Here is a 27429-nt window from a genome sequence, read left to right on the forward strand (position 1 = left end):
ATGAGTAACTCACCTCCTGACTCCTCAAAGTCTGTCCACCATCTACATGTCAGAAGTCAGTAGTTTGATGGAATACCCCCCTTTTGCCTGGACGAGTGCAGCTCCAACAATACTCTAGAAGCTTGACACCATTCAGGATAAAGCAGCCTGGTCAATGGCATCAATTCTCCCCCTTTATTATTCCTGCTCTGGCTTGTCTTTTGTCATTTTCTATCATCATCTTAAATATTACAATGCAGGGATCACTGTTTCCTAAATGATCCCCCACTGACACTCAGGTCTGCTTGACCCAGGTCATTTCTAAGAATCAGGTCAAACAATGCATCCATTCTTGTTGGACTGGACACAAACTGTTGTAGGAAATTCAACTGAACACAGTCAAGGAATGATAGGCCTTCTCCATCCTTTACACTAGCACTGTCCGAGTCTTCATTCAGGTAGTTAAAGACCTTATTTTAACTACTCTATAATGTTGACATCTCTGTAATTTCCTTGCAAATGTATTCCTCTAATTCCTTTCCGCTACTTGGTGGCCTACAAACTATATCGAGCAATGTAATTGTGCTCTTTTTATTCCCTATCTCTAACCAGATTGAAACTTTCCTTAAATTCCTTGGGATGTCTTCTTTCTTCAGCCCTTCAGTATGCTCCCTGACAAATATTGTCCTCCTCCTCCTTTCCTATCATTAGCTAACATCTTGTATCCAAGATTATTTGGCATCCAATCCTTCCCTTTCTTAATTCAGGTCTCTGTTATTGTCACAATGCCATATTCGCTAATGTCACTCTGTGCCTGTAACTTCCCAATCTTATTGACTAAACCCTGTGCATCCACATTTATGTGCAGTAACCCTGATGTAGACTTCAGTACTTTCTCACTTACACCAACATCACCAATTGTTGTTCTATTCTCCACACGAATATTACTCTCTCTCCTAGTATCTTGCGAAGCCTGGTATCCCTTTCTAATATTCTTTCTTGGTTCCCAAAACACTGCTGAGTTAGTTTAAAGTAATGTTTAAAGCATGAGCAAAATATCCATCAAGGAACTCAGTCACAGCTCTGTCCAGTTGCAATCTGTCCAGAGAGAGAATAAAATTGCTTGCTTTTTTCCATCGGAACTCTGGCGATATTAGAATAAAGAGGAGGTGATAATTTTAATCACACATTTTTGAAGAAGTAAGTCAGGATCAATCTAAACTACAGAAGGTATTCTTGGCAGTTCCAATTTACAATTGCAATTTGCAACCTGCAGCTAAGATTGATAGATGGAATTTATATTCATTTTCTTCTGCTTTAACAGTAAAATGCTTTCCAAAGGTCCAACCGAGTAATAAGAGGATATAGATAGATCGTCGTTTACCTAATTCTCCAGCAACATTCCGGCCTCCCACTGCATACAGATTTCCCTCAAGAGCACTTAAATGGAAGAACGTTCTTTTCTCATTTAAGGAGCCCATCTGTTTCCACTTGTTGTAGCGGGGATCATATCGATACGTTGTATCAACAGCTGTTTTTCCTTTTGTGTCATAGTTGCTCTGCCCACCAACTACAAAGAGGAAATTTCCAATTACAGCTACACCATGCTGGTAACGTGGCACATCCATGGCAGCCAATGATTTCCACATTTGCGTGTTCTCATCAAACAAGCGCAGCTCCTTGCTCACCAGAAGCTGCTGGCGGAGAACACCACCCAGGGTGACCAGGTGTGTGGAGTTGGAACGGATCCTAGTCCTTTCGGATTGCATGATTGGTTGCATGTAGGGCAACATCTGGTAGTTGCTAGCTTCAAGTAGAAGGTTAACACAAGTGGTATCAGTCCGCATGAACTCAACCGTCTGAACATGTTCAAGAAGCTCCTCTGGTGACATCAAAGGAAAGCGAATGTGCTTCATCAGTTTTGCAGCAAACTGCATTCGACATTCGTCATGCTGCAGCCACTGACAGGCAGCTTTAAATAGCTGAAGCTCCGTGCAGTTCTTCAGGCCATCGTTGCCAAGTGCAAAGACAAGCTGGTCATATGACAGCAAAATAAATTCCTTGTTGTTTAATATTGTTGAGAAGTTCTTCAGTACACAGTCTTTGATATAACCATCTACTGTTGTCAAGTGGTATGCATTGGCAATGCGACCAATTTCAACGCAGTTTTCAAATGAAATCTGGAAAATTAATTCAAGAATGGTTACTTACTGCACATAAACTGCCATCAATAGCTCAAGACCAGCATAATTCTACATTATCTCAATGTCATGAGCCATACAGCATCTTATTTCATTGTGAGGTCATGTTAAGGTGCAAAGTTCCTATGTCACAATGTTAAGCATCAGTTGTGAATCCACATTTCTACTGAATTTTGATATGCCTTCATAGAATGTGTATTTGTACAAACAATTAATCAGTGTATTGATCCATAAAGCAAACAGCTCATGCATATTGGTTGCTAACATAAGTGTGTGTGTGTGTGTGTGTGTGTGTGTGTTGAGGGGGGGTGGGGGGGAAGCGGGTGGGGTGGGGGCGGTAAGATTTCTGTGCATTCCAGCTCTACCATCAATTATAATGACTGAAGTCACATCATTATTGAAACAAATGACATAAATTTCAATATATCCTCAACTTCAAAAGTGCATGAAATATGTTGTCATTTCATTTTGTTCTGGCGGGTTAATATACATGGGAGACTTTTCTATTTGAAATGTTAATGCACTCAGGTTTACATTTACTCTTTAATAGTGTACTGGAACATGAAATGCGTCGTTCAGTGCCTTAGGCAAAACTGAACTTATTTTATTCAACAGTGCAAAGAACCATTTCATACGGGCGGGTAAATTCATGAGATAATTTAAATTAATCACTTTTATGGTATTGCAATTTTACTGAAGCAGAAGTAATGTCGTTGCTTATGAACCTGGTACTACATCCAGAAACAACATCTTAGCTTCAGATTGAGCAAAGCTGAACAAGTGAACAGACGAAAAAGTTTGCTAAGTTTTTCCACAGGAACAAATCAAAGAAACAAAGAAATGACACAAAGATTTCAGACATCTGTCCAACACGTGTAAAAAAATTTGAAAAATTGCAGCTTGTTAGCTGGCTGTATGGGTTTACTTGTTTGTTTAAGTGAGGAACAACTCCCCTTTACAAAAAGGCATACACACACAAAAAATTCTATTGAGGGTGGAATCATATTGGTAATCCAAAATTTCAACACTGACGGAGGAGTGATCAAGCTCCTAACAAAGGAGATGGACAAAGGCAAAATTAACCAGCCTGGAAGTTGAGTATCAACCCAAATCTCTGACACACACTGTAACAGATCGCAGAAAATGATAACATTGCAAACATTGGCCTTTCCAACTCAAATCCCCACTATTGAAGTAAATTGAAAAGTTGAAGCCATCATTTTGTTGGGCCTTGAAAGTAGTAGTGAGACAAACCTGAGAAATTAGAAACTCTTTGCAGAACTCAATGATAGGCATAATCTGGAGGAAGCTGGCTGCTTCAAGGATATCCTGGAGATTGTCCATATTGAGAGATAGCTTTGATGTATAACTGAACTCTATGATACTTTTCAGTCCTACTTTGCTTACTCCATGTAGCTTGACTGACGTCAGTTCCTGTTCTTTCATGCCACCTAAAGAGCAATTGAACTAGAGGTGAGATATACAATGGTTCCAAAAGCTAGGGCATGTACTTATTAACTTGCCACAGTCTCACAAATTTAATCTGTAAATTCTCCTTAGAAACAGAACTGAAAAGTAAAGAAATCCTGGTTCCTTCAATTCTGTAAGACGCAGAAGAATGATTTGTAATTGCTGACATAAAATACAAAATACTGGCCTTTTTTTGGAACTACAAAAGAAAAATAGATGAACTACTTTATAAAATTGAATAAACCAGATTAAAAGGAACAAGCCATAATGGTCGTGATCTTCTTTAATATCAACAATTGGAATCAAGCATCACAGTGCCTTTCACTGATAAGTCATATGCGAGCATATAATTTATAGAGAACAGGTGGACACAGACACTGTTGAGTGTACATATTATGCTAGCAGACTATGTTCCTGTGCTTGCTGGATACTCTGGTGTCCATTCATGGAGGAACAGACTGTCAATGTCACCATGGGGCCTGACCATCAGGCTATTAATCCCTGACAGCATGTCTGTGCAAAATATTTCCTTATGTGCCTGAAGCGATTGAATGGGTTTAATGTTTGAGTTACAGCAACACTCTGTACGGCCACCTCCAAAGGAAAGACAGACATTTTCTCTTGTAATATACTAATTCCTAATACAAGTTAACATCTAATGAGTTCAATAGATCATGAGCTGATTTTTTCTTTTACACTATAGAAAGGGATGAAAAATGGATGGATGATCTGCATTAGTCAATGCAACGTCACTAAAAGAACTGAAGGTGAGTAAAACAATAGAAAAAGAAACAGAGATTCTGGAACAAGCAGTGATATGGAGGTGCCGGTGTTGGACTGGGCTGGACAAAGTTAAAAATCACACAACACCAGGTTATAGTCCAACAGGCTTATTTGGAAGCACATCAGGTAGCTACTGAGCAGGGTCAGAAGACACAGAACTTATAGCGAAAGAAAGATCACAGTGTCATGTGACTGATATGATATATTGAACAAACCTAGATTGCTGTTAAATCTTTCGTCTTTTGGAATGGGTTGAGGGTTCGATTCATTAATATGCAAATCCCAGAACTTCTTTCAAGTCACATTCTTGAAATAACTTAAGGTTTTACAAAAAAAGGTGACATCTTAGTTCAGACAATGAATTAAAGGTTTAAGATTAGAATCTACCTGTATCCCAGTCTTAAGTCAGACTGGTTCTATTACTAAAGTAGGAATTTATAAAATGTTACATGGATTGACTGCCTGCAAATTGTGTGCTTTTTGAACAAAATAGTAGAGTCTGTAATTACAATTCTGCAAATGCAAATTCACCCCATAGATTTGTGTATGTGTGCGTGTGAGGTGGAGAGAAAGAGGGAATGTGTGTGTGTGGGAGAGAGGGTGAGTGTGTGCGTGAGTGTGCATGTGAACATGTGCGCACATCTCGTTGTGTACGTGTGTGTGTGTGTGTGTGTGAGAGAGAGGGAGAGAGAGAGAGAGAAGGTCTGCATCAGTGTGTGAGTATGTAAGAGTGTGTGTGTATATATGTGTATGTGTGTGAGAGAGAGAGTGTGTATAGTGCAGTGGGGTCACCTGCAGTGTGACATGAACCCAGGGTCCTGATTGAGGCCACCCCCATGGGTACCGAACTTGGCTATCAGCCTCTGATCATTGCATGTCTCAAAGTCCGCCTTGGAGGATGGTCACCTGAAGATCCAAGGCCGAATACCCCTGACCGTTGAAGTGCTCCCCAACTGTTCTCCTCCACATGCATGCATACACACAAATCTATTGGGTGAATTTGCATTTGCAGAATTGTAATTGCAGATACATCCTATCTTGTTCAAAAAGCACACAATCTGCAGGCAGTCAATCCAAGTAACATTTCATGAAACCCTACTTTGGAAACCGAACCAGTCTGACTCAAGATTGGGTTACAGACAGACTCTAACCTCACACCTTTAATGCATTGTCTGACCTGAGATGTCACTTTCTTCTCCTTAACAGCAATCTAAAATCTAAGTTTGTTGAGCATATTGTGTCAATTGCATGCATGACATTGTGATCTCTTGCTATACATCATTTGCCTTATGATCCAGCTCCACAGCTACCTGATGAAGGAGCAGTGGTCCAAAAGCTAGTACTTCCAAATAAATATGTTGGGCTATAACCTGAAGTTGAAAATGTGTTGTTGGAAAAGCGCAGCAGGTCAGGCAGCATCCAAGGAACAGGAAATTCGACGTTTCGGGCATAAGCCCTTCTTCAGGATTCCTGAAGAAGGGCTTATGCCCAAAACGTCGAATTTCCTGTTCCTTCGATGCTGCCTGACCTGCTGCGCTTTTCCAGCAACACATTTTCAGCTCTGATCTCCAGCATCTGCAGACCTCACTTTCTCCTCGAAGATTATAACCTGGAGTTGTGTGATTTTTAACTTGGAGCAAGCAAGTGAGTGGGAACGATAAGCAAGGTGTGTGTTGAAATTGTTTCATTTTCAGAAAGCCCTCAAAAAAGATGAGTTAATGTTCTTCAAGAGAGGCCCATCTGACTGGGACATTCACTATTGTAAGATCAGGGGAGGGTCTGCCTGACGATGACAGGTACTGAGCTCATCTAGAAATTTCTCTCTGAACATCTGACTGAACAGCAGCTGGTTGAGAAGCTGAAATACATTATTGAAGCTTGGCCATACATTTTTTACTCAGGTTGTCTAGAAATAATTTTGCTGGATGATTTGCAAAAATCCAATTGAAATTGTTTAATTAAAGGTCCATTGCAGAAGGCAGATATTTTGCCTCATGGTTGCTGGAAGGTATGAGTCAGGAATTTATTGTTTAGGTGTATGCTGATCTTACATTATTGTAAAATAATGAAAGCAGGGTTTGACTATCCAATTGATGATTGACAAAAATTCTAAATACCTGTGAACATAGCCTTAAAATAATCACTTGTTGATGCCATCATGGCTCTGTGAACAGGAAACCTTTCATCTCCATCCGCTGGCACTAGAGTGACATCACAGAGCAAACCATTATTCCTCAGAGTATTAAATCCCTACAGTAGGGGGGAGAACATGTACATTAGAATTTAGATAATGAAAACATTAACGACAAGAATGTAAACATCAGAGGTAAACACAATTGAACCAAAACTGTTTAAGGATTAGCAATCTTTTATATGACCATATAAGACGCAAATGTTAACATTATTATCAACGCGATAGGACAGTCCCAAATGATGAGCAATTCTTAAAGGAGATAAAAGCTCAATACCTCATACTTATCTGCTTGATAATAATGACAAATTGATTTACAAAGAATTGATTTCGCAAACTCTGTTGGATATGACTACATGAAAATTAATTATATTACTCACAGACACAAAGCAACTGTGTGCTTGACAGTAGTAAAAATATTTTTGAATATACCTGTAGCACTGCTGAGCTGTGTGTCTCACTGTTGAAGTCCTGAGAGCTCCCAAGAGATGCAGAAAACTGGCAGTTTTTTACTACTCCCATCTTACTCTGGTTCAAAGACACTTTCAAAGGCAAGGTGTCCTCTTCTAAAAGTGAACTGAAAAGCAGGACAACATAGACAAACATTTACTTAAATTATAAGGGTAAGTTACACCTGCCACAGATACACCTGTTCCTCTATGATCCATCAGAAGAAAATATTAAATTTTTTTATGTTAGCATTTGTAATTGCAAAGGTATCACTAAACATCATTGTTGGAGGCCAAGTTATCAATAACTGAGATTACTCAAATTCTGAGGGAGAGTCATATTTAATTTGAAACTAACTCAGTCTCTCTCCACAGATGCTATTATACCTGCTAAAGTAATTCTAGCATATTCTTATTTATTTCATAGTTTCAGCATCTTTAATATTTTTCTTTTTTTGTAAACAGGAATACTAAAGATCTTCACAAATTCACATTTACTGCCTCCCATTCATTTGCCTCTGCATCATTCCCAGTGGTAAGAGGTATTTAATTTAATACGCTCCTCAAATGCATAACCAAGTATTTTTATTTTACTTGCTCTGAGAGTTTACAGCTTTCCAGATCCCACCCTTACTCTGGGTACAAAATTCACCTTCAATTCTATTCTGATTCTTCCACCAACTACTTTTACTTTATGCCCTCTGGTTATCGACTCCTCTACTGAGTGACGTAGGTCTTTCCTGTCTGCTCTCTTTAAGCTCTTCATACAACACAAAAGTATCCCATTATCTTCCTTCATTCCATAGAAAACAGCTCCAGCATGGCCAACATTTCCCCATTTGTTTAGCAATGTCTTTGTAAATCTTCTATCCCCTAACCCTTCTTGTAATGCACTGACCAGAAGCACATGTAGTACTCTAGCTACAATCTAACTAATGCCATATATAGTCCTAACACGACCTCCCTCTATCCTGTGCCATAGATAATAGAACATAAGACATTACAGCACAGTACAGGCCCTTCAGCCCTCAATGTTGCACCTACCTATGAAACCAATCTGAAGCCCATCTAACCTATACTATTCTATTTTCATCCATATGTTTATCCATTGACCATTGAAATGCCCTTAAAGTTGGCGAGTCTACTACAGTTGAAGGCAGGGTGTTCCACACCCTTACTACTCTCTGAGTAAAGAAACTATCTCTGACATCTGTCCTATACCTATCACCCCTCAGTTTAAAGGTATGTCCCCTCATGCTAGCCATCGCCGTCCGAAGAAAAAGGGATCTCACTGTCCACCCTATCTAATCCTCTGATTATCTTATATGTCTCAATTAAGCCACCTCTCAACCTTCTTCTCTCTAACAAAAAGAGCCTCAAGTCCCCTCCGACTTTCCACTTAAAACCTTCCCTCCATACCAGGCAACATTCTAGTAAATCTCCTCTCCACCCTTTCCAAAGTTTCCACATCCTTCCTATAATGCGGTGACCAGGACTATACGCAATACTCCAAGTGCGGCCGCAGCAAAATTTTGTACAGCTGCAGCATGACCTCATGGGTCTAAAATTGGATCCTTCTACCAATAAAAGCTAACACACCGTAAGCTTTCTTAACAACCCTATCAACCTGGGTGACAATTTTCAGGGATCTATATACATGGACATGGAGATCTCTCTGCTCATCCACGCTACCAACAATCTTACCATTAGCCCCAGTACTCTTTATTCCAGCTGCTCCTTCCAAAGTGAATCACCTCGTTTGTTACCTCTCAGTCCACCTTTGTAGCGTATCTATGTCCCTCTGTAACTTGCAGCATCCTTCAGCACTATCTACAACTCCACTGACCTTAGTGTCATCCACAAATTTACTAGCTTCTACTCCTTCATCCAGGTCATTTATAAAAATGACAAACAGCAGTGGCCCCAAAACAGATCCTTGCAGTACACCACTAGTAACTGAACTCCAGGATGAACATTTCCCATCAACCACCACCCTCTGTCTTCTATCAGTTATCCAATTCCTGAGTAAAAAATGAGGTCTGCAGATGCTGGAGATCACAGCTGCAAATGTGTTGCTGGTCAAAGCACAGCAGGCCAGGCAGCATCTCAGGAATAGATCCAAACCCCTAAATCACCCATAATCCCATGCCTCCATATTTTGGTGCAGTAACCTACCATTGGGAACCTTATCAAACGCCTTACTGAAATCCATATACACAACATCCACCGCTTTACCCTCATCCACCTGTATGGCCACTTTCTCAAATAACTCAATAACATTTGTGAGACATGATATACCTTTCATTATCCCTAATCAACTTATTCCTTTCTAGATGATTATAAACCCTATTTCTTATAACCTTTTCCAACACTTTAACCATAACCAACGTAAGGCTCATTGGTCTATAATTAGCAGGGCTGTCTCTGGTCCCCTCCTTGTACAAGGGAACAACATTTGCTATCCTCCAGTCTTCTGGCACTTTTCCTGTAGACAATGATGACATAAAGATCAAAGCCAAATGCTCTGCAATCTCCGCTCTAGCTTCCCAGAGAATTCTAGGTTAAATCCCATCTATTTTCACACTTTCCAGAATTGCTAACACCTTCTCCTTGTGAACCCCAAGCCTGTATCTCAGTACTCTGATGAAAAGTATTCACTTAGCGCTTTCCCTATCTCCTCGGACTCCACGCACAGTTTCCCTCTACTGTCCTTGATTGGGCCCAATCTTACTCCTGATATACCCATACAAAGCTTTAGGGTTTTCCTTGATCCTACCTGCCACCGACTTCTCATGTCCCCTGCTGGCTCTTCTCAGCTCTCTCTTTTGTTCTTTCGTGACTAACTTGTAACTTTCAAGCACCCTAACTGAGCCTTCATGTCTCATGATAACATAAGCCGCCTTCTTCCTCGAGACAAGACATTCAACTTCTTTAGTAAACCACGGTTCCCTCGCTCGACCACTTCCTCCCTGTCCTTATCTAGGACATGCAGTAATGTTCCTTGAATAAACTCCACATTTCAATTGTGCCAATCCCCTGTGGTTTCCTTCCCCATTCTATGCATCCTAAAACTTGCCTAATTGCATCATAATTGCCTTTCCCCCAGCAATAACTCTTGTCCTGCATTATATACTTATCCCTTTCCAACACTAAAGTAAACATAACCAAATTGTGGTCACTATCACCAAAGTGCTCACCTACCTCCAAATCTAACACCTGCCTGGGTTCATTATCCAGTATCAAATCCAATATGGCCTCGCCCCTTGTTGGCTTATCTACATACTGTGCCAGGACACCCTCGTGCACGCATTGATCAAAAACTGACCCATCCAAAGTACTCAAACCACAGTAAATAATCAAAGTATGTACCTTGCCTTACTGACTCTGTTCTCATTCATTGATATCTTCCTACAGTTTCTTTCCCGCTTTTAACCACATCGTCCATTGATATATCATGTGTAAACTTCTTAAGCATTGAAATAGTTACTGATACAGAGCAAGAATATGAAGACTCTGGACTGAGCCCCGTAAGTCCCCACTGGAAACAAATTTCCAAGCATGAAATGACTGGCACCTTTATTTCCTACTACGTTCTTTTGGAACTCATGAGATTTTAATCATCAGACCATGCTGTCATGTTCGGACTTTGTCAAAAGCATTATCTAACTCCATAGAGGCTATGTCAAACATGTTAGTCGCATTGACCCTCTTGCTCCTTCCTCAACTAACACAGCAACTGAAGAGATTTTTCTGAAAATGTTCCCAAACAGCATATTGTAATTTCTCCCCAAACACATGCAAGTGGTATATTAGAATCTCTCCACCCAAATCTCCATAGTGTCTTGAGCACAATTTTCCCTTCCCTGATTGTTGCTGTGCAAAGTGATATGAAGGGGAAGTAAATAGGCATTGAAGAGATAATCATCCCTTTCTCACCACCTCGTAATTATGCAGTGAGTCAGAAGGTCAATTTATGGTCAGCAAAAAGCTTTGTTTGCCAGTTGCCTGATTAACCTGCCTCCTAGCAGTTACAGAAAATGAATAGTTTCCTGACTGGAAACAGAGTTCGACCTGTTTTCTCAGTTTGGAGTGGGATTTTTGTATTTACCCCAATATGGCTATTTAGGGATAGGGATGGAATGTTAGAGGGCAGTCAATGAAACACACTCCTATGCAATTGTTTATGATCTCACCATGATCCCCACACCCACAAAATGGCCACATTCTCACTAGCTCCTGAAGGTCAGATCTCTCGTAGCAATCTCTAGGTCACAGAAGCTACCAGCATTCTGCAGCAACTTGTAGCCAATCTAGTTAGGACAGGATTTTAGTATCAAAGCGCATGATTTGCCAAGCTGCTCACTATCAGCTCCTAGTTACCTGATTAGTGTTTGCTCCAGTGGGCTTGGTGGGGATGGAGAGTCACCAATGCACACATTCTTCCTATACTTAGTCCGTTGAGCATCAAATCTCAGCTTTGTAATCTCTCCCTCCAATTTACACAGTCATTGCATTGTAATCTCTCCCTCAAATCTACATAAATATTACATTGTAATCTCTCTTTCAAAACTTGCACATATAGCACATGGAATCTCTCCCCCAAGCCTACGCACATCTCATTGTACTCTCTGCCCCAAACTTACAAGTACTAAGAAATGTAATGTACTGTTTCCCAAACTAGTTTCTTATGTTGCCCTCACTTGAGCCTTTGCTTTGCTCTTGGCTGGCAGTGCAGAGTTGGAACAATTCCTGCCTCCACAAAACTGATGTTTGTAAAAGGTAACCTGGAACACAGATTTTTTTTCCAGACGGATCAGGTTTAATGAGAATCATGGTGGCTGACCCTGCATATAGTGTGGAAGGTGGACAGAAATTCTATCTTGACGTACTGACAATTTCTGGAAGATATGAAAACAAAGCAACAAAATTAGATCCAGCCCTTATCCGTCACACCCCCACAACATTCTCCAAGCTCCAGCCATGCCAACTCACATTCAGCACCCACCAACTATGGCCCCTCAAATCCACAATGCCAACCTATATCCTTCTTTGCTCATTTTTGCAATAGCACCATATGATTTTGTAGGCTGATCCGTGAGGGGAGGCATGGCCAACATTTGAAGTCTAATCCAGAAGACAGTGTATCTGACCAATATGATACCCATCACTAGAGTATCAGCAGAGAAAAAAGTGCCCAAGGTCAGGGGGTGGGTCATTAATCTACAATCTTCTGGTTTAGAGGTTACCCTGAACCACAGCTGATAAATGAGAAAAAGAAATATTGATTGTCTCATATCTGGAACAAAAACAAGCTAATGTTGTGAATGGATGACTAAAGCACATCAGCTTTAGGGCACTAAACAACTAATATGACAAACTTGAAACAGTGTCATCTTCTCATAAAGTTCAGAAAGCTATGTGACAAATAATATTTAAAATGTGATTATTGTAAAACAATTATTTATTTATATTTATACACAATTGTACAATCACCAATTATTTTGGCACGAACCCATAGAAGTCAGTTTGACAACATCAGCAGAAAATTTTAGTCACTTAACATACCTACTTTATCCAGAAATGTTTGGCAGGGTCTCAATGGGGTTGGGTGAGGAGAATTTTGATTTGACTTTGTTATTATTACCACATGTATCTATATACAGCTAAAAGTTTTGTTTTGCATACAGTGCAGCACATCATAACTACAAGGACATATAGATCATGGGGTAACAGAACATAGCAAGGAATACAAAGTTACAGCTGCAAAGAAGGTGTACAAAAAGATCAACATTAGATTTGAAATTTAAAAGGTCCATTCAGATGTCAAATAACAGCAGGGAAGAAGCTGTTCTTGGATGTTGTTCATACGTATGTTTAAGCTGTCGGAAGAGATTAAGACTGGAATGGGAGGGGTCTTTGATGTTGGCTGTGTTTCTGTGGCAATGAGATGTGTAGATGGAGTCAACGGACAGAAGGTTGGGTTGTTTGGACTGTGCCCACAATTTTCTGTAATTTCTTATGATCCTGGGCAGAGCAATTGCTGTACCAAGTCATGATACATCCACGCAGAATGTTTTCTATGGTGTATCTGTAAACATTGGTGCAGGTTGTTATGGATATGCCAAATTGCCTCAGCCTCCTGAGGAAGAGGAGGCATTGTTGTGTCTTCTTGACCATCACATTGTGAGTGACAGAGAGGAAAGGTAGCTAAGACATTCAAGGTCCAAACGTTCCTTATTTAACATGTTCTGTTCTTGGCCCCACAAAAGAAAGTTCAAGACTGGCCACTGCCAAGACTTGGATGTGTTCTTTCACAGCAGGTTCAATACTGTAGCAAGTGTCCTGCAAGCATTTAAAATATCATTAGGATCCTGTGAGCGTTGTGATTGTATGAGCTCCTTTATATGTGGGAAGAAATCATGTTTGCCCAACAAAACGTAGATCTCGGTTGGGGGGTGATGGAGAGGAAAATTACCTTGTTCCATTTTTTAAACTCAAGTTGATCCAGCAGATTGCTGTAGCTGGAAGAGATAGCATTCTCTGGTAAGAAATAGAGTAGATTCCTTTCCCACCCGCACAACCTATTGTGATACTAACTTGGATAATAATAATAATAATAAAGCCAAGAACTGCAGATGTTGTAAATCTGAAACAAAGACAAAAATTGCTGGAGAAACTCAGCAGATCTGGCAGCATCAGTCCAGAGAAAGCAGAGTCAATATTTCAAAACCGGTGATCTTTCATCAGATCTAACTTGGTGTCACCAGAGAACCTATGGATTTTCTCTGTTCAAATTAAATGCCAGAATAGGATTGAAGGGCGAAATGTTCTTCTGCTCTGGTCTTTCTACATTCCCATACACCTACTCAGCTTGACTGAATATTGTTGTACACTAGCCCTGCTAAAGGACTCAGAATTTTATTGAACAAACATTCTCAATTGCCATCTTAACTCAGAGTCACAGAAAAAGACCCTTCCGTCCAACTTGTCTATGCCAACCAGATATTCTAACCCAATCTAGTCCTATTTGCCAACACCTGGACCACATCCCTGTAAAATCTTCCTATTCATATACCCATCCAGATGACTTCTAAATATTGTAAAAGTACTAGCCTCCACCACTTCCTCTGGCAGCTCATTCCATACACGCATGAAAAAGTTGCCCCTATGGTCCCTTTAAATCTTTCCCCTCTTACCCTAAACCTATGCCCTCGAGTTTTGGATTCCCCCACCTGAGGGAAATCATGCCCCTCATGATTTTATAAATCTTTACAATGTCACCCCTCAGCCTTTGATGCTCGAGGGAAAACTGCCCCAGTCTACTCAGTCTCTCATTATAGCTCAAACCATCCAATCCTGGCAACATCTTTGTAAATCTTCTCAGAACCCTTTCAAGTTTCACAACATCCTTCCAATAGGAGGTAGACCTGAATTGCACACGATATTCCAAAAGTTGTCTAACCAATGTTCTCCTAACTCCCAATCTCAATACTCTGACAATAAAGGAAAGCATACCAAATGATTTCTTCACTATCCTATCTACCTGCAACTCCACTTTCAAGGAACTATGAACCTGCACTCCAAGGTCTCTTTGTTCAGCAACACTCCCTAGGACCTTACCATTAAAGGTATAAGTCCTTCCCTGATTTGCCTTTCCAAAATGTAGCACCTCACATTTATCTAAATTAAATTCCATCTGCCACTCCTCAGCCCATTGGCCCATCTGATCAAGATCCCATTGCACTCTGAGGTAAACTCCTTCATTGTCCACTACACCTCCAATTTTGGTGTCATCTGCAAATTTATTAATTATACCTCCTATGTTCATATCCAAATCATTTATATAAATGACAAAAACAGTGGACCCAGCATCAATCCTTGTTGCATACCACTGGTCACAGGTCTCCAGTCTGAAAAGCAACCCTGCACCACCATCCTCTGTCTTCTACCTTTGAGCCAGTTCTATATCCAAATGACTAGTTCTCCCTGTATTCCATGTGATCTAACTTTGTTATCCAGTCTCCTATGAGGAACCTTGCTGAACGCTTTACTGGAGTCCATATAGATCTCATCCACCACTCTGCCCTCATCAATTTTTTTTTGTTACTTCTTCAAAAAACTCATTTAAGTTAGTGAGACATGGTTTCCCAAACAGAAAGCCATGTTGACTATCCCTAATCAATCCTTGTCTTTCCAAATACATGTAAATCGTGTCCCTCAGGATTCCCTTCAACAACTTGCCCACCACCAATGTCAGGCTCACCAGCCTATAGTCCTCTGGCTTTTCCTTTCCACCTTTCTTAAACAGTGGCACCATGTTAGCCAACATCCAGTCTCCCTGCACCTCACCTATGACTATCAATTATACAAATATCTCAGCAAAAGGCCCAGCAATCACTTCTCTAGCTTCCCAGAGTTCTAGAGTACATCTGATCAGATCCTGGGGATTAAGCCACCTTTATGTGTTTTAAGACATCCAGTACCATCTCCTCTGTAATATGGACATTTCTCAAGATGTCACCATTTAATTCCCCACATTCTATATCTTCCATATCCTTCTCCACAGTAAACACTGTGCAAAATACCCGTTTAGAATCTCCCCCATCTCCTGCAGTTCCACATGTAAGCTGCCTTGCAGATCTTTGAGGGGCCCTATTCTTTTCCTAGTTACCCCTTTGTCCCTGAATGTATTTTAAAAATCTCTTTTGATTCTCCTTAACCCTATTTGCCAAGGCTATCTCATGTCCCCTTTTATCCCTCTTGATTTCCTTCTTCACTATACTCCCACTGCCTTTATACTCTAAGGATTCACCTGATTTTTGCTGTCTATACCAGATATATGCTCCCTTCTTTTTCTTGACCAAAACATCAATTTCTCTAGTCATGCAGCAATCCTTAAATCTACCAACCTTGCTTTTCACCCTAACAGAAAAATACTGTCTCTGGACTCCTGTTATCTCATTTTTGAAGGCTTCCCATTTTTCAGCCATCCGTTTACCTGTGAACATCTGACCCAATCAACTTTTGGAAGTTCTTGCCTAATACGGTGAATATTAACCTCCCTCCAATTTAGAACTTCAACTTTTGGATCCGGTCTATCCTTTTCCATCACTATTTTACAACTAATAGAATTATGTTCGCTGGTCCCAAAGTACTCCTCCACTGACACCTCAGTCACCTGCCCTGCCTTATTTCCCAAGAGTAGGTCAAGATTTGCACCTTCTCCAGTAGGTACATCCACGTACTGCATCAAATAATTTTCTTGTGCATACTTAACAAATTCCTCTCCTTCTAAACCCTTAACACTATGACAGTCCCAGTTTATGTTTGAAAAGTTAAAATCCCTGACCATAATCACCCCATTATTCTTACAGATAATTGAGATTTCTTTGCAAATTTGTTACTCAATTTCTGGCTGACTGTTGTGGGTGGGTGGGGGGGTCTACACTAAAATCCCAATAAGGTGATCATCCATTTCGTATTTCTGAGTTCTCGCAAATAACTCCCCTGGATGTATTCCTAGGAATATCCTCCCTAAATACAGCCATAATGTCAACCCTTTTCCAAAACGCCACTCCACCTCCTCTCTTACGCAACACCCCCCCCACCCCGCCCCACCCCACCACCACCTTTCTATCCTTCCTGTAACACTTGTATCCCAGAACACCAAATTGCTAGTCCTGTTCATCCCTGAGTCATCTCTGTGCAATGATATTCCAGTCCCATGTTCCTAACCATGCCCTGAGTTCATCTGCCTTCCCTGTTAGGCTTATTGCATTGAAATTATTGCAGTTTAATTGATCAGTCCTATCTCATTCTCTGCTTTGTTCCTGCTGGTCCTGACTGTTTGACTTGTTCCTTTTCCCAACTGCACTAGTCTCATACTGACCTCTTTCCTCACTATTTTCCTGAGTCCCACCACCCCCACCTTACTAATCTAAATACTCTTAAGCAGCTCTAGCTAACCTCCCTGCCAAAATATTAATCCCCTTGCAATTCAGGTGAAATCCATCCTTCTTATACAGGTCAGTTATGCTCCAGAAGAAATTCCATTGATCCAAAAATGTGAACCCTTCCCCCCTGCACCAGGTCCTCAGCCAAGCATTCATCTGCTATATCCTCCTATTCCTATCCTCACTAGCTCATAGCACTGGGAGTAATCCAGATATTTCTACCCTCAAGGACCTTTTTATATTCCTTCCTAACTTTCAATATTCAGAATCTCATCCTTTTCCCTTCCTATGTCATTCGTTCTAATGTGCACAACACCTCCTATTGGTCTTTCTCTCCTTTGAGAATATTCTGCACTCTCTCCAAGATATCCTTGATCCTGGCACCAGGGAAACAACGCACCATTTTGATTTCTCACTGTCAGCTACAGGATCATCTGTCTGTGCCTCTGATTAGAGAGTCCCCTATCACAATCAATCGCTTGGAACCTGACGTACCCCTCATTATATTAATGCCTTTCTCAGTATCAGAAACTTGGCTGTCCATGCGCCATTTCCCTGAGAATCCATCACCCTCTATATTTTCCAAAACGGTATACTTGCTTGAGATGAGTATAGCCACAGAAGACTTCTGCCTCCTTCTTCTACTTTCCTGGAGGCAACCCATCTACCTGACTGTATTTGCCTTCCATCACACTCCCAACTCCTGTAACTTCTTCATTGTCTCTAACTGCTGCTCCGAGCCATGTGATCCAAGAAGATTTGCAACCAAGCACACTTACTGCTGACATAATCATCAGTAACATGGAAACTCTCCCTAAACTCTGGAGAAAGTGAGGATGGCAGATACTGGAAAGCAGAGTCGAAGAGTCTGGCGCTGGAAGAGCACCAGGCAGCATGTGAGGAACAGGAGAGTCAATGTTTCAAGCATAAGCCATTCATCAGGAATGAGGCTTGTTGGCCAGGGGGCTGAGAGATAAATGGGAGAAGGTGGGGCTGGCGGAAAGTTAGCTGGGAATGTGATAGGTAAATGAAGGTGGGGGTGAAGGTGATAGTCGGAGAGGAGCGTGGGGCAGATAGGTGGGAAGGAAGATGGACAGGTAGGACCATTCAACAGGGTGAGTTGGGAAATTGGGACTGGGATATGGTGGGGGGTAGAGGAAAGACGGAAATGGGTAAAATCCACATTGTTCCTGTGGATGAGACATTCTTCCTCCGGGCGTCAGGTGGTTGGGGAATGGTGATGGGTTGGGAAGTTGGGACTGGGATAAGGTGGGGGGAGGGGAATTGGCAAGGACAGAATCCCCTGGTCCTCACTTTCCACCCTACCAATCTCCTGATACACTGCATCATCCTCCACCATTTCCATCAACTACAAACAGACCTGACCATCAGAGAAATATTTCCCTCCACATCCCTATCTGCGGTTTGGAGGGAATGGTCTCTCTGTGACTTCCTTGTTAGATCCATCAACCTACCCTCCCCTTCCAGCACTTTCCCCCGCCATCGCAAGAATTTCAAACACCTTCCTCTCACCTTCATCCAAGGCCCCAAAGAATCCTTCGACATCCGACAGAAATTTGTCTGTACTTCCACACACGTCACCTACTGCATCAATTGCACCCGATATGGTCTCCTCTACATTGGAGAGACAGGACGCCAACTTGCAGATCATTTCAGAGAACATCTTTGGGACACTAGTACTAAACAACCCCACCGCCCTATGGCTGAACACTTCATCTCCCCCTCCCATTCCGTCAAGAACATGCAAGTCCTGGGCCTCCTCCATCGCCAAACTCTAACCACCTGATGCCTGGAGGAAGAATGCCTCATCTTCTGTCTTGGGACTCTCCAACCACACGGGATCAATGTGGATTTCACTGGTTTTCTCATTTCCCCTCACCCCACCTTATCCCAGTCCAACCCTCCCAACTTGGCACCGCCCTCTTGAACGGTCCTACCTGTCGATCTCACTTCCCTCCTATCTGCTCCACCCTCCTCTCTGAAATATCACTTTCACCCCAATATTCATCTACCTATTGCATTCCCAGCTACCTACCCCCCAGCCCCACCACCCTTCCATTTATCTCTCTGCTGTCTTGGCCCACAAGCCTCATTCCTGATGAAGGGCTTATGCCTGAAATGTTAACTCTCCTGCCCCTCCCATGCTGCATAACCAGCTGTGTGTTTCCAGCGCCACACTCTTGACTCTCCCTAAACTCCCACATCCAACAGGAAGGGTACATCTCTCTACTAAAGGCCATCTTTGCACCTTAACAATCTACAGACCCAGAAAATAGCACCGCCTTACTACTCTTAAAATCACTGCTCAAAGCTAACTTAGTATCTATGTTTTATATTGTTAAAATTTAATCAAGAGACAGATCTCAATAAAACATATAATAAAAAAACCCACTCTAGTCACTATTGTAGATTTACAAAAAACAACAAGGTTACACTAAAAAATCTATGCACTTAGCTGCCCCCATGCTTAGAACTCTCCCACACAGGTTCCTCTAAGATCAGCTTTGAATTTCGCTGTTTGTTGATTTTTCTTAGATGCTCTCTGAATTTCAGAGATTCTTGAACCCAAACAGCATAGGCAGAAGCTGTGCAGATTCATTGCTGTCTCAGACAACAATGTTGGTTTCTTTCTCATTTGATTGACTGACCATGTGGTCACTGCCTTTGTCCCTCTTCCTCATTTTGAAAGTTGTTGTTTTGATTTTTTTTCTCCAAAGTTTCAAAACAATGCAACAGCTTTTAAAACTCTAATTACTGTTCCTGTAATTCGAGGAAAACAGCTCAAGCAGCTAAAATACCTCAGAAAGGAGCAGCTGTTACAGCCACAATTATTTTCTCATCCTCCAGCTTGGATTACCCAGAATCCAACTAGAGAGTGTATTTTTATGTAAGGCCGTGTAATGCTACTGTGTCTCACTCCTCAAGTCTGGACCAGTACTGTAATGACTCACAATCAGTGTATTGCATGCTATTGGTACGTTTGTTCCTATCTTTATAAGGGAGGATTCATGCTTTAGTTCATAACACTTGCCTTGAAATTGGAATGTTACAGATTTACATCCCACTTCAGGTAGATTTTGTATACAAAATCTCAAATGTTGAGCCAGTGTTACACAGTTGAGGTGATATCTTTCTGATGAGATTTTAAACTGAAGCCCCTTTGCTCTGTGTGCTGTTTAAGGATCGTGTTCTACCTGGAAGCGGTTATGTCTCCTGCACTGAAGCTGTTACTACGCTTTAAGTATAGTTCCTGGTTGTGAAATGCTGTGGGACATTCTGAAGTTCTGAATGCTGTTATGTCGATGCATTTTTTGTTTATTGCTGTGGAGGTTGGTGACTTGGATCCTTGAGGATCATGTTGATTATAGCACCAGTCATTAAGAAATGTGTTTGCAAGGTGCAGGGAATAACTAAGTAAAACTGATATTATTTCATCAACATTTTGATAAAGGAAATTTTATCAGAAACCAGTTTTGAAATCAATAGACTTGGGACAATTAGGTCAGTTGTTAACGAGTTGAAAGGATTGCAGGGTCAATTTGGAAAGACATGCCCTTTAACAAAAGTTATAAAATTTCACTTCTGTGTTCAACTGAAGTTGAAATTTGGCAAAATTAACTCCCTATGTGAGACATTGTTAATCCTATATTGTCAGCTCTCAGCTTTGCTCCATTGAATTGTTTAAAAATAATTAACTGGAGAACAAAGGAGAGATACTGATTTGCACATTTGAACCTTTGTTAGAACCATGAAAAGATCACTATTGATCACTCCAGCTTAATTCCTAATCAGCTCGCCTGAGCAAGAAAAGAGAACCCGTGTTCTTTAATGCGGTTGACAGTGAAATGACTGAATAGATTAAAACTATAAGATTGCAGGAACAGAAGTAGACCATTCAACCAACTGAGTCTGCTTTGCCATTCCGTGAGTTCATGGTTGATTTGACAATTCTCAACTGCGCTTTCCTGCCTTTTCCCCATAAGCCTTGACTCCCTTCCTGATTAAAAATCTCAACTTTGAATATACCTAACATCCTAAACTCGACAGTTCTCAGCAGCAAATAATTCCACACATTGACTGCTTGAGAGAGGAAATTTCTCCTCAACTCCATCTTAAATGTATGACCTCTTATTCTATGCCCACTGAACCTAGACCCTCACAGAAGGAGAAATGGCCTTTCCATATCCATCCTGTCAAATCTCCAGAAAACAGTGTATGTTTTAGTAAGGTCACATCTCATTATTCTAAATGAGTATAGGCCCAAACTATTCAAGCTTTCATCATGAGACAGTCTCTCCCTATCTGGTATGAGCCGACTGAACTTTCTCTGGAAATCCACCAGGAGCAGATCAATTACCTAATACATGCTCAGATCAGTGACTGATGAAGGGCTTATGCCCGAAACGTCAATTCTCCTGCTCCTCGGGTACAGCCTGACCTGCTGTGCTTTTCCAGCACCACACTCTCGACTCTGATCTCCAGCATCTGCAGTCCTCACTTTTTTTCCCCTCAGATCAGTAACTGTTATATACTTACATCGTACACTTGTACATACCCAAATCGGCTTTTCCTTATGTTCTTGGATCCATGCTCATTTTATACCAAGACACAACTACTAGATATTTGAATCAATACTGGTTACATATCTAGATTACCTTTATTATATATTTAGTCCAGTGCCCATTGCATACTCAGACTAATGCCTGTCACATACCTAGATGAGTATCCATAGCATTTTTGCAGCAGTGCCTTTTACATATTTGGATCTACTCTGTTATTGAAGTAGATTAGTGCACATTACGTACCCAAATCAGTGGTTATTACATACCGAGATAATTGCCTGTTACAAATCTGAATCAGTGCTCATTGTATATCCAGGTGTGTACTCTTAGATCCTTGCTTGGATCAGTGCCTATTACATATCCAGAGCAACTCTGTTTTACGTTGTATATGTGGATTAATGTACATTACATACCCATTCCTGTGTCCATCGCACACAGCAGCACCGATACCTACTTAAATTAGTACCATTACATAGCCAATGCAGTTTCCTATTATGTACCTAGATCAGGTTACACACTTGGATCAGTGTTCATTACACACTTGGGCCCTACAAGGTGGATAGAAAAGAAGAAGAGATTTCTGCCAGTGTCCTGTTCAACCTTCAACCTTCTACCATATCACTAACATAGATTATTGGACCATTTATTCTATTGCTGTGTTGTCTTGTTGTGGGCAGTTTAGCAAGTACAGTTCAAATGTACTTTATCAATGGTGAAGATCTGTTGGACCTTCGGAGGTTGCAAATAGTGCATTATTAAGACAGGTCTGATCTTTTTTCTTTTATTCTAAGCTTTGCAGCTTTGGCAAATGTTTTCTAACAAATGGAAAGATCTTCTAACATGTTGATTAGATGATGTTGGCAGAGCCCTTTCATCCACCTATCCACTTGGCCACAGTTTGTAAAAAGCTGGGATTAGCAGGAGGAAAGGAGGATGGAAACAACACATTCCGTATGTGCCATCATAATAATAAAGGGAAAAATCCGATGTTTGAATGGAAAAAATGTCCTGTTAACAGTAATAATCTCCAGCAATTGAAATTATGGGAAGCACACATTAAAGCTCTTTATTAGCAATTATGCCTAAGGCATGATAATAGTAATTTTTATGTTGCTAAAAAATATGTAAGCTGCTTATTCCAAAAAAGCCTACTTATTTATTTAACCAGCTAAACAACGAGAGAAGGGGAATGTTCTTCCCCAAAAGATTTTCACGTCAGTAACGAATGTGTGAACCTGGACTGAGTTAAAACTCAAGAGTAATGCATACCTGTTCCTCTCATCAGTATTTTAATAGCTACCTACCAATTTGCTAATCAACTGACTCTTATTAAATGAAGAGAGACATTCCCTTCAGTAATGGAATTCCCTCAATTGATACATACATAACTCCAAAGTATATTGTTGGAAGTGTACTTTCCTTTGTGCATTTGACATAACAACTTTGTAAATATGCTTTTATATGTGAACATAGATACTCTGTTGTACACAGAGGAAACCTTAATTAGTGAACCAGGCAACTTTAGAATGGTTACTGAAATGAAGAAAAGTTTGGATATCAACATGCCAAGTACCATACTTGGCTAAGATGAATAGAAAATGCTCAGCATCTAAGCATCTTGAAACCATCAATTCCAGAACTGTACAAAAGAATTCTGATAATTCTCTAAATTTTCTTGCCTCCAATGAATTGTATTCATTGGAGTTTAGAAGATTAAGGGGAGACTTAATAGAAACTTACAAGATAATACATGGCTTGGAAAGGGTGGATGCTAGGAAATTTTTTCCGTTAGGCGAGGAGACTAGGACCCGTGGACACAGCCTTAAAATTAGAAGGGGTCAATTCAGAACAGAAATGCAGAGACATTTCTTCAACCAAAGAGTGGTGGGCCTGTGGAATTCATTGCTGCAGAGTGCGGTGGAGGCCGGGACGCTAAATGTCTTCAAGGCAGTGATTGATAGATTCTTGATGTCTCGAGGAATTAAGGGCTATGGGGAGAATGTGGGTAAGTGGAGTTGAAATGCCCATCAGCCATGATTGAATGGCGGAGTGGACTCGATGGGCCGAATGGCCTTACTTCCACTCCTATGTCTTATGGTCTTATTTCATTAAGCATCTGGCCTCAACTTGTCACAAAGCTCAGGGCTGAGATTGCTGACTTGATGTATAAATGTGCAACTCCATACAGTGTGTGATCTACTAAGGCGTCACACACCTTTCTTAATCCTACTAGATTCTGTGATTACAAAATGGTAGAACATGCCTGATCAGCAGGTTTGTGTTCAATTTGGTCTGTGCAAGATTAATAAGAACTTGCTCATATAGTCGCATAAAATTCCTATTACAAGTTAACCCATTTCAAGCCAATAGGTTAATGTAATATATAAATGAGTTTTATACAAATATGCAAGATGTTCATTATCAATGCTACATTGGACAATGTATGCTGCTTAAAAATTTCTCAGTTTCTCAGAGATTGCCCCTGAATGATGTCAGCAGGAATGTCAGTGGGAATATATGGGAGGTCAGTTAGGAATATATGGTGAGATTGGTGGGTATGAGATTATTGATGTCGAGAAAATATAATCTGATCCTGCAGCAAAATTTTAAACAGAAAAACGAGAATCTTGCCTGTGAGCAGTGAGAAGCATGCTATTAGTATCTAATCTTGTCTCAATTAAACGCATTGTCAGGCACTGGAGAAAAAGTGAATGTTGACAGTTCCTGACATGAAACTCAGAGCAAATCTCTGGCAACTCCAGCTCTCCATTTGCTCTTCCAGGCCTCCACTTGGACAGTAAACCACAATATTTCACATTATCTTACATGGACAGGACTACCCATCACATACGTCCGAAGAAGTTTGCATCAGACTTGCACCAGCCTCTCCACATTATTATGACACATCTCCAACTCACGTACAATGCACTTCTCCACTTTGTGACTGCACTTTGGAGTGCACCAGTACCTTTCATTTGAATGTCACATGCTAGGACACTTTGTATGTACAAACAAGCTTCCAACTCCTGGATTGGGCCAGAGTGCATCTCAAGCTTCCTCACTTACTCTTTTCGTGCTCACTTACATTATACCTACTTGGATGTTTGTAATATCTGACTTGTTTTGCCTTTTTGTGCTTTACTCCCTCATTCAGAAGTTAAAGGATCACAGTACACATGTCTTACCCTGCCATTTCCTACAGACACAAAGCCAGATAGCTTGTCATGGTTGTCAGCAATGATCAGGCAAGGGGAAACTATGCTGCTGTAGAGCACTGAGCTACATCAGTATTACATCTACAAGCGGTGGCTGCTTATGCAGCAAATACACTGCTATCAAATGACCACATCTCAAAGTGTAAGGGGCATAGTCATTGGTTATGTAAAGGAAGAAAGCCTTCAATCAAGAGGTGAAGAAGTCAGTCTGGGGATTGGAGGCAGCATGCTGGGATGCAGAGGGGACAGTAATTGTGAAGGGGAGCAATTGAATTGTGATGTGGACTGTGCAATTTATGTATATTTTTAATATAATTTATTGTAATTTGGGGTTTTAGCTTTGAGTTGGTAACACGGGGGCTTTCTGGGTGTCTGAAGTTAATACACAACTTGCAAATATTTCTGTAGCCATGATGATTTCTTTTGAAACAGCTTTTACACTCTAGATTTAGACCTAATGGTTCTTGTTTCACCATTATTGGATTTTTTGTTTATCTAAAGTAGTCAAAGGGCCGTGTAGAGATATTCCACGGAGGAGTATACTAAAGCATCAAGAACCAGAAGCCGAACAACGATGGTCATTAGGAGACAAGGGATACTCTTTGCAACCATAGCAGATTACTCTGTTAGGTATCCCCAGCTGAAGGCAAGCAGAGTTACAATGCTGCCTATTCTTCGATCCTGGCCATCATGAAGCAGCTGATAATTCTGCTGGGAATATGGTTCTCATGCTTGGATCAGTCTGGGGGTGGGGAAAGGGGCCTTATAGTATAATGCTTCAATATTCACAGCTGGACTCTGCATAACTGGAGCTGAGAATTTGGCAGCAGTGTTCAGGGGAGGACACTGAAGACATTGAAGAAGAGGAACTTCTGCAAAGATAGACCACTGCAGCATCAGGCTCAAAAGCCATACAGGACTGGTAACTGAATCCAATAGATGTGAGCAAGGTGTAGTGATCATCCATTGATTGTCATTTGTCCCTATCTATTCCAAACAGTAAATGCAGTTTTTCTTTGTTGTTTTCTTAGTTTCTGCAGTTGCTGAAGAAAAGTGAATGTTTTCAGCCATTTGAAAGATTTTCAGAATATGATGCTCCTACATTGAACTATAAGGAGATGTTAGGCTACACTGGATCTTAGGGAAAGAATAGTATTCCTTAAAATGGGAAAATACAAAGGTTGGGTAAACTGCATAACTTGGTTCTGATTGCCACTGTTACAATAAGTGTTGATCAGATAGGGATGATGTAAAATAGCATTAGATTTGGGAACATACACATATATTTGCAATGAAATGTTAGCTATGCCTCAGAAGCATACGTACCCAAGTTATGTACCTTCAGAAGCACTTTGTTCAGTCCCCCTCCTACTATCCGCACTGGGAAAGAGCAATTCTTGTCTGGCAGTGCTTGACTTGGTGCATAGTTAGACTTTATAAATGGTGCTGGGAGTCCCAATAAACTTTGGTCATGGTGAATATTTCCACATCGCTAAGCAGAAGGTAGTGTGAGTGTAGTCCATAGAGGCATGGTACATGAGTAATAAGGCAAACTGCAGAGAATAGCATGAAAAAAAACACCTGAGGGCTCATGGAGAGAGTCCCTCCATAGAGTTAACACTTCGTGAACTCCTGGTAAAATTAACCCTTAGAATTTATTTTCAAATATAAAAGAATAACATAGGGTTAATATTTGAAGCTTTCAATAATTTGGTACAAATTAAAAAAATAAAGAAATGATGAATATTGCAGAGAACATGACCAGGATGGCTTGCAGACTGAATACAAAATGTGCAATCTCAGCCAGAAGATATTCACTTATATTGAAATGAATATATTGGGGATAGATAGAAAACAATCTATTAGTTTTAGTTACCAGATTGTCACTAACGTAGGATCCAATTATAAGTATTTGCACACTAACAAGCTATTTTTGATCTTGAGTGCTGACAGCTCCATTGGGAGAACATATCTGCTTTGCCAAGAGAATTTACTTTAAGACAGCAGAACCCAAGGCCTGTTGTTTGGTTGTGACCAAATTTCAAACCTATTTCTTGCTGATTAATGGCATATTTCCATTATTTAACTTATTGATATAAAATTTTTGATTTTTAAGAAGTATCAAAGTGCTGTCCGTTGAATAAAAGTATTTTAGTAAACAGTTTAGTCACCTAACATTTACATTTTTAGAACTATAGTTTAAAAATTTCTACTTTATTCAAAGAGTATGACAGCACAGTGGCACAGTAGCTCAGTGGTTAGCACTGCAGCCTCATAGTGCCAGACACCTGGGTTCGATTCCAACCTTGGGCCTGTCTGTGTGGAGTTTGCATGTTCTCTCTGTGTCTGTGTGAGTTTGCTCTGGTTTCCACTCAAAATCGAAAGATGTGCAAGTTAGGTGAATTGGCCATGCTAAATAGCCCATAGTGTTACATACATTAGTCAGGGGTAAAATGTAGGAAATGGGTCTGGCAGGGTTACTCTTCGGATGGTAGGTGTGGACTTGTTGGGCCGAAGGGCCTGTTTCCACACTGTAGGGAATCTATAATTGTATAAAGAGCTCTTACACTGAAAGAGCAGCCTCTGTGCACCCCTGTTCAACTAT

General features: G+C 40.7%; 1 protein-coding gene across 9 annotated transcripts in view; it reads right to left on the reverse strand.

Annotated features, from left to right (window-relative positions):
- The window catches only part of si:rp71-68n21.9 (kelch-like protein 13), an 82760-nt gene that overhangs the window by 12549 nt on the left and 42782 nt on the right, over positions 1–27429 (reverse strand). For 8 of the 9 annotated variants that reach the window (XM_060833084.1, XM_060833086.1, XM_060833085.1 and 5 more), the window contains 4 exons: positions 7057–7201; positions 6551–6683; positions 3435–3631; positions 1364–2159 (listed from right to left, as the gene is read on the reverse strand). In XM_060833084.1, the coding sequence (XP_060689067.1) occupies positions 1364–2159; positions 3435–3631; positions 6551–6683; positions 7057–7201 (1271 nt within the window). Of the gene's footprint in view, positions 1–1363; positions 2160–3434; positions 3632–6550; positions 6684–7056; positions 7202–27429 lie in introns of those variants that run through there. The other variant, XM_060833088.1, reaches the window with a different exon arrangement.

This window comes from Hemiscyllium ocellatum, chromosome 12 (assembly GCF_020745735.1).
Source record: "Hemiscyllium ocellatum isolate sHemOce1 chromosome 12, sHemOce1.pat.X.cur, whole genome shotgun sequence".
Taxonomy (NCBI): Eukaryota; Metazoa; Chordata; class Chondrichthyes; order Orectolobiformes; family Hemiscylliidae; genus Hemiscyllium; species Hemiscyllium ocellatum.